At 40.4% G+C, this 12,692-nt stretch overlaps 2 protein-coding genes across 7 annotated transcripts in view; one reads left to right on the plus strand and one right to left on the minus strand.

Annotated features, from left to right (window-relative positions):
• RSPH10B (radial spoke head 10 homolog B) overlaps positions 1-4,302 on the plus strand; it is a 23,253-nt gene extending 18,951 nt beyond the window's left edge. For all 6 annotated transcript variants that reach the window (XM_065684363.1, XM_065684365.1, XM_065684366.1 and 3 more), the window contains one exon: positions 4,029-4,302. The gene's annotated coding sequence lies outside the window, so the exon portion shown is untranslated. The remainder of the gene's footprint in view (positions 1-4,028) is intronic.
• The window catches only part of CCZ1 (CCZ1 homolog, vacuolar protein trafficking and biogenesis associated), a 14,431-nt gene extending 2,403 nt beyond the window's left edge, over positions 1-12,028 (minus strand). Inside the window, exons 1-13 of the mRNA XM_065684369.1 lie at positions 11,828-12,028; positions 9,946-10,043; positions 9,731-9,824; positions 9,559-9,633; positions 8,503-8,550; positions 7,789-7,872; positions 5,413-5,588; positions 4,729-4,810; positions 4,156-4,217; positions 3,151-3,262; positions 2,563-2,596; positions 2,090-2,207; positions 248-406 (exon numbers count right to left, since the gene is read on the minus strand). Of these exons, the coding sequence (XP_065540441.1) occupies positions 248-406; positions 2,090-2,207; positions 2,563-2,596; positions 3,151-3,262; positions 4,156-4,217; positions 4,729-4,810; positions 5,413-5,588; positions 7,789-7,872; positions 8,503-8,550; positions 9,559-9,633; positions 9,731-9,824; positions 9,946-10,043; positions 11,828-11,932 (1,247 nt within the window). The 5' untranslated portion in view covers positions 11,933-12,028. The remainder of the gene's footprint in view (positions 1-247; positions 407-2,089; positions 2,208-2,562; positions 2,597-3,150; positions 3,263-4,155; positions 4,218-4,728; positions 4,811-5,412; positions 5,589-7,788; positions 7,873-8,502; positions 8,551-9,558; positions 9,634-9,730; positions 9,825-9,945; positions 10,044-11,827) is intronic.
• Between the last annotated feature and the right edge of the window lie 664 nt (positions 12,029-12,692).

A 12,692-nucleotide genomic window follows, 5' to 3' on the forward strand; every position in this document is an offset into this window, starting at 1 on the left:
TGTTATGGCTTCTCTGAAGCTTCAAATAGATTAGACAGTTTCCTGGATAGAGGACCTGGCCCTTCCTTAAATTATTTTTTTAAAAGGACACTAAGTTTTGTTTGAAACAAACTATTTCTAAACCAACACAAAAATCTAAGTATGACCCATGTTACACCATTTGTCTCACAGAGCTCTGAGTAGCCATCCATGAGCAAAAAGATATGAAAGGTTCGCAGTTACAGACTATTAAATAGTTAAGCATTACCTGGAGAAGTCACTGTTGATGTCACCGAGAATCTTCATGAGGTCAGGGTGAACTGATGCAAGTGATACACTGGGTGTTTTCCTCATGTGAATGGTACTTTTCTCTGCCAGGTTCATGTGATTGAAATAGATAAACTTAAACTGAGGCTCCTTCTCAGCCCTAGGAAGATAAAAAACAATCAAACAAAACTGGATTTGTGAATACATGTTCTATAAGCACAGGCTTCACAGCAAATGGGTAACAATCCAGTGCAAAGCTTACTCAGACATCCTAAGGTTACCTTCACATCGAAGAGACCCAAGTACATTAAAACTGGTGGGACGATCTAACTTTAACACACTTTAAAAAGCAAGCCTGCAAAACCAACCAGTTTCCCCTTCTGCTGCTTAGGCTGCTACTACACAGACATGAGGGAGTCTAAAGGCCTTGTCCCACTTCCCAAGAATAGTTTGCATTTCTCTAATGAGCTGGTTTTTCTCTGTTGCCATGTTGTTTCTTTGCTGCTCTATCCTGTGCCAGTCCAATGTGGTTTCAATGGATGCCGAGTCTTCCATTTGATCAATAAGTAATCCACTCACATCTCTGTTATTTGTTACGATCAAAAGAAAGAACTCCTCCTTCATCCAGGCTATTAGATTTCCCCCCATCATATGTGTGGGCTAAGCAAGAGACTATTTTCAAACTCCTGCCTCAGCAGTCTCCTTCATTTCCTCTTCTATTAAGTTAATATAAAATCTGCTGCTCAGAACTGTAGTTTTGGTAAAAGTCACAACAAATTTGGACTGGCAGAAACTGGCTAAAGCAGTTGGTACTTCAGGCTATGTATTATTCAGAATCAAGGAGATAACTGTGATGACACCACTCACCTTAGCAAACAACTAGATACCCTTGCTCTTTCCTGTCACCCAGATGCATGAGTGTCAAGAAACTGTATCATGTTTTCAGGACACCATGGCATTAAACTTTAAAAGAGTTAAAGCTGCCAAAGCCAGTCCCAGGTGACATGAAAAAAACCCCAACTTTAATGATTTAGTAGACTGGCACAGTTTCAGGCACATCCTATTCTATACCCTGCGATTTTGCTGATTTGGCATGCTACCACCGAGCTCAGTCACACACCTATCTTTGCTTCAATTCCTCTTGTGTTGTCATATGCAATACTGCTCTGGCTTCCCCAACTAACAAATCAATGTAAAAATAAGTACAATTTTATGGAAAGTCAACTATAGCTTTAGCTGAAGTATAAGAAAAGTTAGAAAGTATACACTGAAGTTAACTTAAGTATTAACTGAAGTTAAGATTTTGCAGGAACTGCTACTTTTTGACTTCAACAAGGGGACGCCGACAGATGATCACACCATTTTAGCTGGCATTTTGTATGGATTTCTGCAAGCACAGTAATCTCTAAAACTCATCATCTCCATGGGTCAGCTAGTTTCAGTTCACATATAAAAGAAGCAAAACCCAGAAGTTCCACGTCTTATATCTGAATAACTTGCTGACAGCAGGGGAATGATGAGGCAGAATCACAATTTGTAATAGTGAGATTTAGCTTAATATTTACAATTTTTTCTGCAACAAGGAAAAAGGTTCCAGCAATGCAGTAAACATCCATTCCTAATAATGTACAGGTTGCTATTTCAGGGAGACCTGAATATGCAAAACTAGGCACTTCAGAAATGCTTAAAATGCAGAAACGCAGACAAACACTGTTTAAAGAACACAGTCAACTCAATGCTTCCAACATCTGGGCTCATGTTGTCATTATTTAAGCAGTTCATTAAACCTAATTTTTAACCAACTCCTGAGGGACTGCAAAAGGAACAGAAGTGTCACACAAACCCTGATATTCTCTTGTTGATGTTGTATTGTTCACATATATCTGATGCTAGCACGGTGAGTTGAGGCCCAACAATGCTGTCCAGTTTACGACAGAACTCCAGCGTAGGTGGAATCGAAGCTGGGTGGTGGGTAAAGAAAAGGGAGAGGTGAGAGTCTTCTCTCACAGTTGAAGGTACAGTTTCTGTAGCTGTATTCTTTAAATATCAGTGAGAGTCCTGGGACAAATTTCTATCTTAATTATAACCTTATGGATGATTTTGGAAGTGTACTGCTAACTGAAGCAATATTCAGTCATTTTATTGTGTAAATTAAGTTATACTACTGAAACAAAGATCAAATGACTGATAAAAAACCTTGAGTGAAGAGACTCCAATAAGAAATTACTGCCAGTGTTTTTCAAGAGTAAACCAAGTTGCATGTAATAGCATTTTGTACTATGTTTTGCCAAAGAAGTGATGCTAATAGGTACTTACCATCAATCATAAAGCAGACAGCTGCACTCATGGCCTGGAACAAAAAAGTTAAAGCAAAAAAAGCCATTTACAACAGGTTACCTCAGCTACCTCAAATAAATGACAATACTTCAGTGAGGTCACATATGGTAAGCCAGTTAAAAAAAAAAACACCCTATTTTAAAGGTAACACTTCAATAGGATAATCTCTTATGATTTGGAAATTCAGCTCAGTTAACAGTTTTTAAGTTGCTAGAAATGCACTGTCTGCAAAAAGCCTGCATTTCATTTAAAAAAAATTAAGTGGTGCCTTTTTTTAATGATTATTCATAATTTTTATTGATTAATGCTACATAAGGTGAGGTATAAAACCACTTTAAGTAACTGAAGGCTGGTATTTTGTTTTAATGAAAAACCTGTTTGTTTTGGGGAGGGTGCAGGAGAGGGGAAAAGAGGATTCAAGCTTTAAATCTTGAGAAACAGCAGACTTTTCTGTCTTCCTGCTTTAATCTTATATCAATGCATCTTTCCATACAATTAACAAGTACTTCAGATCACTGTATACAGATTCCTAGTTCTGTGGGATAATTGTAGAGAAAGATGTAATACCTTATAAACAATTAAATGAAGCTCTTCGTAAGTGTCATCAGTGTTAACAAATATTTTTGGGAAACGGCATTTTGCTTCTGGATCATTCAGATTTAAAGGTCCAGTAAGAAACCTAGAAAATAATTCAACAGGTCAGATGTGATCAATTTTTTACGGCAGTTTTCCCTATTTAACATATATAACGAAACTAGCAATACCTACATGTATGACTATATTTTAATAGAGTGAGTTTTCAGCTATCCAGATAGACATGGAACACTTAATATAATAAATAATATTTTTGCAGAAGTATTTGCATATATGCTCCAAAGAGTTACAGAAACAGGATCAGAAAGCCAGAATAATGCTAAGGAAAGAAACTACTCAGATCATCAAGATACAACAAAACTCATTCCACATTCAAGTTGTGACTATCTTTAAAACACCTTTTTCTGTTGCTACTGGGAAAGCACTTTTCCTTTGCTATCCAACAGTACATTCACATCAGTTTTATGTAGAACAGCAGTGTATTAGAAGCACCTAAACTTGGGGGACACAGGGTGGAACAAGGAGTGTGTGCCAGTACCTTGATCCCAAAAGAATACAATAAATCAGGCAAGAGGAAATACCATGATTAAAGAAATATGTCCAAACCCATAATTATTCAAAATCACGTTGCACAGCTGCTCAGTACAGGATCCCCCACTCTGACATGCTGAGTACAGAGGAAAAGTAAATAGATAAATCCCTAGATTAAATCTACATCTTTGTCTGAAGTGCCTGACTGAGAAGAAATGACTGGAATAGTTCCAAAACTTTTCATGAAGTACAGGAACAGCGGGGAAGAAAATAACTGTGCAGTAATGTTAATGGAGGCTTTTCTCTTTTTCCCCCTCCAGAGGTCAGTTTTACATTGCACCTACTACCACGTGATGCACTGGAATGAACTGTGTGGAGTATGTACTCATAACACATGTACTCATCCTTGAGGGAAGCAGCAGTAGATGGTGACAGTAAACGAGCTACCTTCCATAGTGTTGTAGATTTCCTGGCATTTCAGCACGTATTGGAGAATCTCTTCCTGCTAACTGAAGAAAAAAAGAACACACAGAAGAAAAAACAGTTTAAAGGTATTTTCTGTTACATTTTGCATTTATTAAATTGTAAAACTTAGCTTATGGTGCTTCTTGATGAGGGAAGGGATAATTACTCCAAGTGGTCTTATGGCACTCCATGCTGCACTTTGCCATTAAGCCAAAGTGATTCATTTGCGGTCCTGAGCAGTCATCAGTACACTCCCCATCACCATCCCTTATTCAAATTATCCCCACAATTCATGTTGTAAGCATTAAGTGCAAATACTACTGCGTTTGGTAAAGTGGCCTGAAAGCAATACATCCCAGAATTCTTAAACTAAAGTTTAAGTGGGGGAGAGGGAAGGGTGGGGAAGATGCTCTTCTTTAGTACTTTAACTTTAGTATTTTTAGTGGTACTAAAGAAACAGAAAGAACAAAAAAGAAACAAAACCCAAATAAACAATAAGCTCCATGACCCTCCCCCAACTTTCCCCCACCCCAACAAAAGCAACAACTACCAGACCTCGGGCTCCATGTGCCTTGGAAACAGCGATGTCGTGAGATACTTGTACAAAATTCTCATGTCATCTTGTTCCAGTCCACTCCTAGACCATCAGTGAGGGAAAGAAACAAGCCATGTTTGTGCTGCAGTTCAGATCACACATTTCCTTCTAACCAAAACAAAGAATACCAAACTAAGGTAGCAATGTTTCAGTGTCTCAGAAGATTAAATCCCAGAACATCAATTTTTAATGAAATGTTATTTGCTAAATACAAAACACATAAATAACTGTAAACCAGAAGAGAAATAGGAATAATATTTAAACAAACAAGGATCATGTTTGCTATCATGTCTGTCCATCTTCAAGTAGAACTCTTCACAAGCACTGCAACTTTCTGGTTCAGAACCATTTAAAGAACAATCTTCTAATTAACCTTCTCTACTAAAAGGAGCTACAGAGGAAATTGTGTGTATGCGCAGGGGCTCTTGCAATGAAATCGACAAGGACACTTCTCTAGCTGCTCCCCAGGCCAACTGGCACGTAATCATTTGGTACAGGTCAGAGAATTTAAAGCTTGAGTCCAATGCCTTTCTTATACATTCTTTCACTCATCCTAGCATTCAGGATTCATCAGCTTTGCTTTATGGCACTTATTTGTAGGATGAGAAATCAAAGAAACACAAAAGAATTACTGAAGTACCTACCAGATAAGCTGGTCATTATAGAGAAATGCAGTATACTTGACTATGCTCAGGCTTTCTTCCATCCTATTAATAAATGACTGAATTTTCAAATAAGTCATTTTATCCAGTGGAAAGAAGCTGATTCCACAAAACACATCCAGCAGATCGCAAGATTGTAAATGCAGTGTCTGCAAGTACTAAGATAACAATGACAGTTTTTTAGAGTTCAGGAAACTTCCAAAGTGTAGATTTAAATGACAAATTTGAGTCTAATCCCCAGTAATCTAGAAACCCCTTCCAGTTCTGCTTGTATGACATAAAACCTTTGTGTGGGGACATACCTTAGTAGAGCCTGTGGCGACAGGACAATAGGACAAGGGGTAATGGTTTTAAACTAAAAGAGGGGAGATTCAGAACAGATACAAGGAAGAACTGTGTTATGATGAGGGTGGTGCAACGCTGGCACAGGTTGCCCAGAGAGGTGGTAGATGCCTCATCCCTGGAAACATTAAGCCAGGTTGGACAGGGCTCTGACCTGGTTGAAGATGCCCCTGCCCATGGCAATGCACAAACCGTTCTATGATTCTACGTGTGTGTGAATATGATTCCAGCTGTCAGCTTGCTATTGTTTAGTCACAGTGATGACAGCTTTTAAATCTACCTCAAGGTCTTTTGAGAATGTAAGAAAGCACAGCTTATCTTATTATATATTCAGTTTCAGAAGTAACTCTGTAGAAATAAAAAGTCCATTAGCTTTCCATGTGCAAAGGAAAAGATAATTTCTATTACTCTCCCTCACAGACTGTAACCTTTACCAAGAGATTTCAAATGCACTATCAAGTGCTTTGCTCTGTAAAAGGTGAGTTATCCAATGGCTCCCTCTACAGTCATTTCACTTTACCAAAAAACCCAAGTAGTAAACTACTTACAAACAATATCACAGATCTTTGTCACAGTTTATAATCTAAGTCTCATTTCCTTTCAGTTTCAGTGCAGTTCAAGCCTGCCAGGAACACACAGCTAATTCAATCCATAGGGTTGTAGCAGAATAACTTGCACAACCAAATTCTTTAAGCATTTCTAATTCCTCAGTGAAAAGAGAAACAACTGTTCCTTGGACTTCTTTCTGTTATACAAATCTATAGCCATTACTGTTTAATCTTCAGTAGGAACTTCCAAGAAATTGAATGTTTTAAAGATAAAAATCTATTAAGTTTTTGCCATATCCTTTTTAATTTAGTGTAGAACAGAAGTGTACACCAGTTAATCAAGTACTCCTGATGCCAAATGTTCATTCTAAAGTCTACACCACTCTTACAAAAAAAAGGCAAAACCCCACAAGCAAAGCCTGTGCTGTTGTTTACACTGTCACAACACTCTGTTACTATAAAATCCTGTTACAAGAACAAGATTATAAATACCAGTATTATAGTGTCTACACTCCATCATTATCAGAGATACCAATATTCACATTTCTGCCACAAGAGAATTAACTGCTGACAGCAGTCCTCTTTTTCCATCCACACAAACAAGGAAAATGGAGGCAGGCAGGCAGACATTGGATGCCATCCTGTACAGCTTGATGAAACTCTTCAGATAGGAGCTCCAAATTCTGCCAGACATGACTATTCAGTTACTTTACATGAAAAATGCCTGAATAATATTTATTTCTTGCTCAGAAATAGGTTTTGTTAACAGTCCTTTCAGTAACACATTAGCTTTTGAAGACTGAAATTAAAATCTGAAGACTAGCTACAAGAAAGGCAGGATTTCCTAAAAGCTTATCAGCCATGACTATTAATTCCACATGGGGGGTGGAAAGAATAAGCGGGAAGTTAAAAATTACAGCTATCCATTACTTCACAGTTCTATGGGACTTTTAAGTCTGTGCATGCAGGTTGTGGGATCTCCATCCCTGAATATTTCCAGGACTCAACCAGCCAAATCCCTGTGCAGTCTACTTTGAATTCAGTGTTACCCTAACTTTGAACAGAAGACTGAACTGGATAACTTCTCCATATTCCTTCCAACCTGAGTGATTCTGCAGCAGTTACTCTAGTAGGTCTGCACAGATCATTATCACATTTATAACCATTTCAAATGTTAAAACAGCACTTCCAAAGAACGAACATCATTCATCAGAAAAGACATGCAAACAGCTAACCTATTCCATCAAGCCATAACCCTGGAGTTGTGTTTCAGCTCCACTTAAAGAACCTACTACATTAGTAGGAATCAGAAGTCTTTGAAAAAAAATGAGTAACCAGATTTGTTTTGTTGACACTACTTTTTCTACTGCCTGTGTTTTATACTCACTACAGCTGCCTAAGAGAAGATGCTTGCATTTTATTTCCAATGAAGAAATAGACTGTATGTGCCTGAAAAATAAGGTCTTACCCGATGGAAGAATTTCTCTAGTCTCTCCTTGAGAACTTTCACACCTCCATCTTCCATGGCTTTCAGGAATGTGCCATTGAAAAGCTAATTGTTAAAAGAAAAAAATCTGTCAGTTGATGAATCATTTACAGTAATTTAGCACTTGACCATGAATATAGCTAATTACAATACAGCTCCCATTTCTCAATATCTGAGCTCCACATAAATTCAACTGTACCCCTTCTTTATTGAAAGAAACATCTCTCAGAATTGCAGAGTCCAGATATGTATGGCAGCAGAGGCAACATGAGAGAAGGAAAGGAAATTTTTTGATTGTAGACAAATTACTTATGTAGCTTAAGTATTTTATGCGCTTGTTTTGTAAAAGCTCAGATTCATGGCCTTTATCCAGTATTGTTTCTTCAACAGATAGTATCTAATACCATCAAAATCAAATGGTTAGTAGTGTAACTGCCCATGAAAGAAGAAATCTGGACTTCGCAGAAATGAGAAGGGTTTTATTTTTATAGTAAGCTAATGAACTAGCACAAGTAACTTTATTATTAAAGTACAGCACAAGCTTTATTATTAAAGTACAGCACAAGCTTTATTATTCTCTTCCATCAACACCATTACAGATGTTGCTCTCAGGAAGAGATGAGCTTGCACATCCAAATGGTACCATGAGGATCAATTCCTCTGCCTAGCAGACAAGCCTGTAGTAATTAACTCTACCTTGTACATGCTGTAGCACTGCTGTAGGACCGAACTATACACCTTGTCCTGCAGAAAAGAGAACAGGACATTAGTATAAGCAGAGGCAGAATTTCAAATGTTTTGGCTGAGCTGAACATAATCTGTTTTCAAAGGGCCAGCAAACACATGAATTGGAGAAATCAGTCTCTGAAAAGTTAAACTGCATTTTCAGCCAGTGTCCAGAAATATCTTTGTACTTATAATAAAGGGAGTCCCTTCCCCCTCTTTAATACCAAAAGCATCTTGTTAACTCATGCACAAGATACCAGTTACGAATAGTGCCCTTCCCTAACACCAGTGGTCAGTGAAAACAAACTTATTTCTGACAGGTTTTCTCTTCATCTAGGCCAAAGGCTTAAGTTGATGGGACACCACAGCAGGTTTTTATTGCACTAGGATCTTAACCCAGATGAAAAAAGGACTATTTTGTTGTTTGTCTGGCAAAATAGCATGCCTATAACAGCAATCTTTTTCTTAGAACATAACGAGAAACAGAACTAGTGCACACCGTAATGAATGGAGGCAGCAGAAGCATCAGCTTCAGCTATTATCCCACCTGACCAACTGTTTTTCCAGTATACGGTTAAGCTGACCTAATGATACTGCAGTTTGGACAAGAACTCCCATGACAGTTGAGCTGTTTGTTTTTCCAGATTATTAGCAAAGATTACTAGCAGCCTTAAGAAGTCACATGTATACTTAAATCTACTAAAAATACACTGATTTTAGGTTGTTGGAAGAACTTTATTAAACAAACAGATCCTAAGAATTATGTGCCCATTCCAAGCTAAAAGCTGCATATTTACTGATGCTTGTTGGGATTGCCATATGGATAATTCTCTATCTTGCTCTCTTCATTAAACTCTATTGCCCTTTTTTCATTTACGGATATATAGATATATATATATGTTTATATATAAAATCAATTTGGCAGCAATTCAAGAAGAATCAAACTAAGATACTTCTGAAGTTACTCTTAAAATACAATAGATCCCATTAGGAAACAAACAAAAAAAAGGAAGAGTTCAGTATTACCAATAATTCTTCTTCCTGATATTCATAGACTGGCTTTCCATCTTTGTGTTTTTCTATTATGGGATTCCGTACAACCTAGAAAGTGGAACAGGCTGGTATTAGACAATGCAGAATGCATTGAGAACATTGCGATACAGTGTTTTAGAAGCATGCATATCACATGCATAAGTACCATGACCATCCAGAAGTTTTCTTCAGGTTCATGGAAAAATTGTCTATTCTTCTGCGTATGTAGGGATTTTGCAGGTTTTGTTGGACTGAAGGTCCTGGAAAGAAAACGTGTATGTACACACAGAAATTTATACACACTCACAAAAAGAAAACGTATGATTGGGAAATTTAAACTACTAGTGCTAATACAACAACCCATGCCATCTGACTTCATACCTTGTGAATTGTACTATAGCTTCACAGAGTCCCACATTTCTAATTTTTTCATTCTTTTCTACTTCATTTGGGTGATAGAAGAGAATCTTCTTTTCTTCCTAAAATTTGAGAAAAGAATCAAGGCAAATGGATTTTAACAGAATCGGAGTTAAAGAATAATGGGTCCATGGTTTGTTCGGGTTTAACTTTAATCCCTTAAATCCCTAGGGAGAATTTTATCTTGTACCTAAACAGGCTTCTGTAATAACAGATAAAAGGCATATTTAAGCACTCATAAGCAGTCATTCATCCCGAGAGATCTCAAAATGCTTTATAAATCGAAGGCTCTTGAAATTATAGGCCCCAGTCACTTCACAGCTAGTTCAAAGCAAGGCTAGCTTCAAAGCCACATCAAACCATGGCTAGCTTCAAAGCTTCAGATTGCTCAAGGCCTCGTCCAGTCAAGTTTTAAGTATCTCCAAAGATGAAGATTCCACAACTGTTCCAGGCCCTGCTCTGCTGTTTGCAAACTTCACCATGAAGAATTTTCTCTTTTATCTCATTACAATTTCGCTCGCTGGACTTCCATTGCCTCTCATCCTGTCTCATCACCATTACCTCAAGAACCTGACTCCATCATCTATAGCCACCCTTTAGGCAGGTGAATACAGCCATCAGACTCCCTTCCACATCATCTCTTCTCAAGGCTGCACAGATCCAATTATCTAAGGCTTAGCTGGTACATCACAGACTGCAGCTGCTTGACTGACTCAGAGGCCCTCCACTGGGCTTGCTCCAGTTGGGCAGTACTTTTCCTACTCCAGGAAGCCCCAGAGGAACACAGTGTGCACCAGCAGCCTCACAAGTGCTGAGCAGGGGGAAAGCAACCACTTCACTTGACCTGCTAACACACTCTCACTCACACCCCCCATATACATTTTTCACTGTCACAGGGGCACGCTGCTGATTCACGTACAAACTGGTCATTAGGACTCCCCGGTCCTGTTTTGCAAAGCTGCTTTCTAACTAGTTGGCCTCTGGCCTTTCATGATGAACCAGATTGTTTCATCCAACACACAGAACTTTGCATTTGCCTTCATTGTGCCCCACAGTGTTTCTGCTAGCCCATTTTCTCAGCTTGCTGAGGGTGCCTCTGAAGAGCAGCCCACTGTACTTCCCTGGCTTGGAGTGCGCTGGCGGCTTTTAAAGGGGACACTCAGTCTCATCGCCCTTCTCATTAATAAATGCACAACCCTGTTCAAAAACTGTTAAAAACTGAAGATTATCATGTGCACCATACAATATGTTGTTATCTACAGAGACTATACCTTCTTGATTTACTTATTAAAGATCACAATGGCAAAAAATACTAGCAATAACTTGAATTTAACCAAGTTAAACACGAACCTTTCTACCATGTTGTATCGAACTGGAGAAAATTAATTCTCAGAAAAAGTTACTGCATCAGTAAAAAGTAGTTACTAACAGACCAGCTTCCCAGCTGCAGTATTTTGCGTGCTGTTGAAAGCACACTCGGTCTCTATTCCTCTTTAGTCTGAAGCAGAAACACATGTGGCACTAGTCCCCGGCCCCACTGAAGGCGGCTGATCCCAAGATTCAGGTGCCGGTAAGGCGGCTGCGGGCAGGGTAAGGCATGGCAGGCCGCAACTCCCTCCTCCCCATCACCGCTCCGCACCCAGAAACCGCCTTTGTTCGGGGATGTTCCGCGGGGGGAAGCGTTAATACCGCAGGTACATGCTGCGGCCCAAGACTCTGAGAGGGCCGGCATAGCCGAGACAGCCGCCGGGGCGGCCCCTGCGGCAACCGAGGCCAGGACAGAGCCGTGCCGGGAGGGAACCCTCCTCTCCACACAATCCCGGTGCGCAACCCCCGCCTCCAGTACCTCTCCCTCCTTGGGCCCCAGTTTGGGGTTGTAGATAAAGAAACTGAGCAGAGTCGGAGCGAGCTGTTTCTCCTGTCCAGCTCCCCCCGCCGCCGCCGTCGCCATACTGAGCCTGAAGCGAAAGCGCCTGGGGCCAGCAGCCGCCACACACCATCGGGGAGCAGCCCTGAGCCCTCCGCCGGCACCGTCCCCACAGCACTTCCGCCTTCTCCCCCCGTCCCGGAAGAGCACCGCGCCAGCCAGGAAGTGCTACCGGGCGCGGCGGGAGACAGCGCTCCGCAGCGCCTCGCCGGCACGGGGCGGAACGGCGGGCGGGAGCGTGGGGCTCCCTGGACCGGGGCAGCTCCGGCCGCTGGCTGGGGATCTGGGGACCCGCAGGGCGCTGGGGAGCCGGTCGGGTCGGATGTTCCCTCAGTAAGAGGTTGTGCCTGGTCAGCGGTCCGTGAGCCCAGCTGGAGTTTTGCAGCACAGCCCTTCCAAGCCTTCCCTCTGCAGGAGGGAAGTTGCTGTCGGTGGGACCGGTGTGTGCCGCAGTGCCAAATCGCCATTTGGCTATCGGCCCTTGTATGCAGAGCGAGCACAGCGCAGTTCAGTTCCCTTCCGATTTGTTCAGAGCTGCCGGGCAGCTGAAAAAGTAGAAACGCTTTATTTTTTGAGGTAGAATCTTGAGATCTGAAAGATGAGATCTACAGGTTTGAGTATGTTGAAAGGAATGTCATCCAGCAACACTTAGTGCAGGTAATCCTTTCTCCATAAATAGCTACAATATGTTTATTGTGATTGTTTTTCGGGGCTTTGTCTGGAACATTTAAGATAGTGGTATTTAACAAATAAAATAATGAAGCTTTTCTGTTCTTTTTCAATT

Source organism: Lathamus discolor, chromosome 6, assembly GCF_037157495.1.
Source record: "Lathamus discolor isolate bLatDis1 chromosome 6, bLatDis1.hap1, whole genome shotgun sequence".
Classification (NCBI taxonomy): domain Eukaryota; kingdom Metazoa; phylum Chordata; class Aves; order Psittaciformes; family Psittacidae; genus Lathamus; species Lathamus discolor.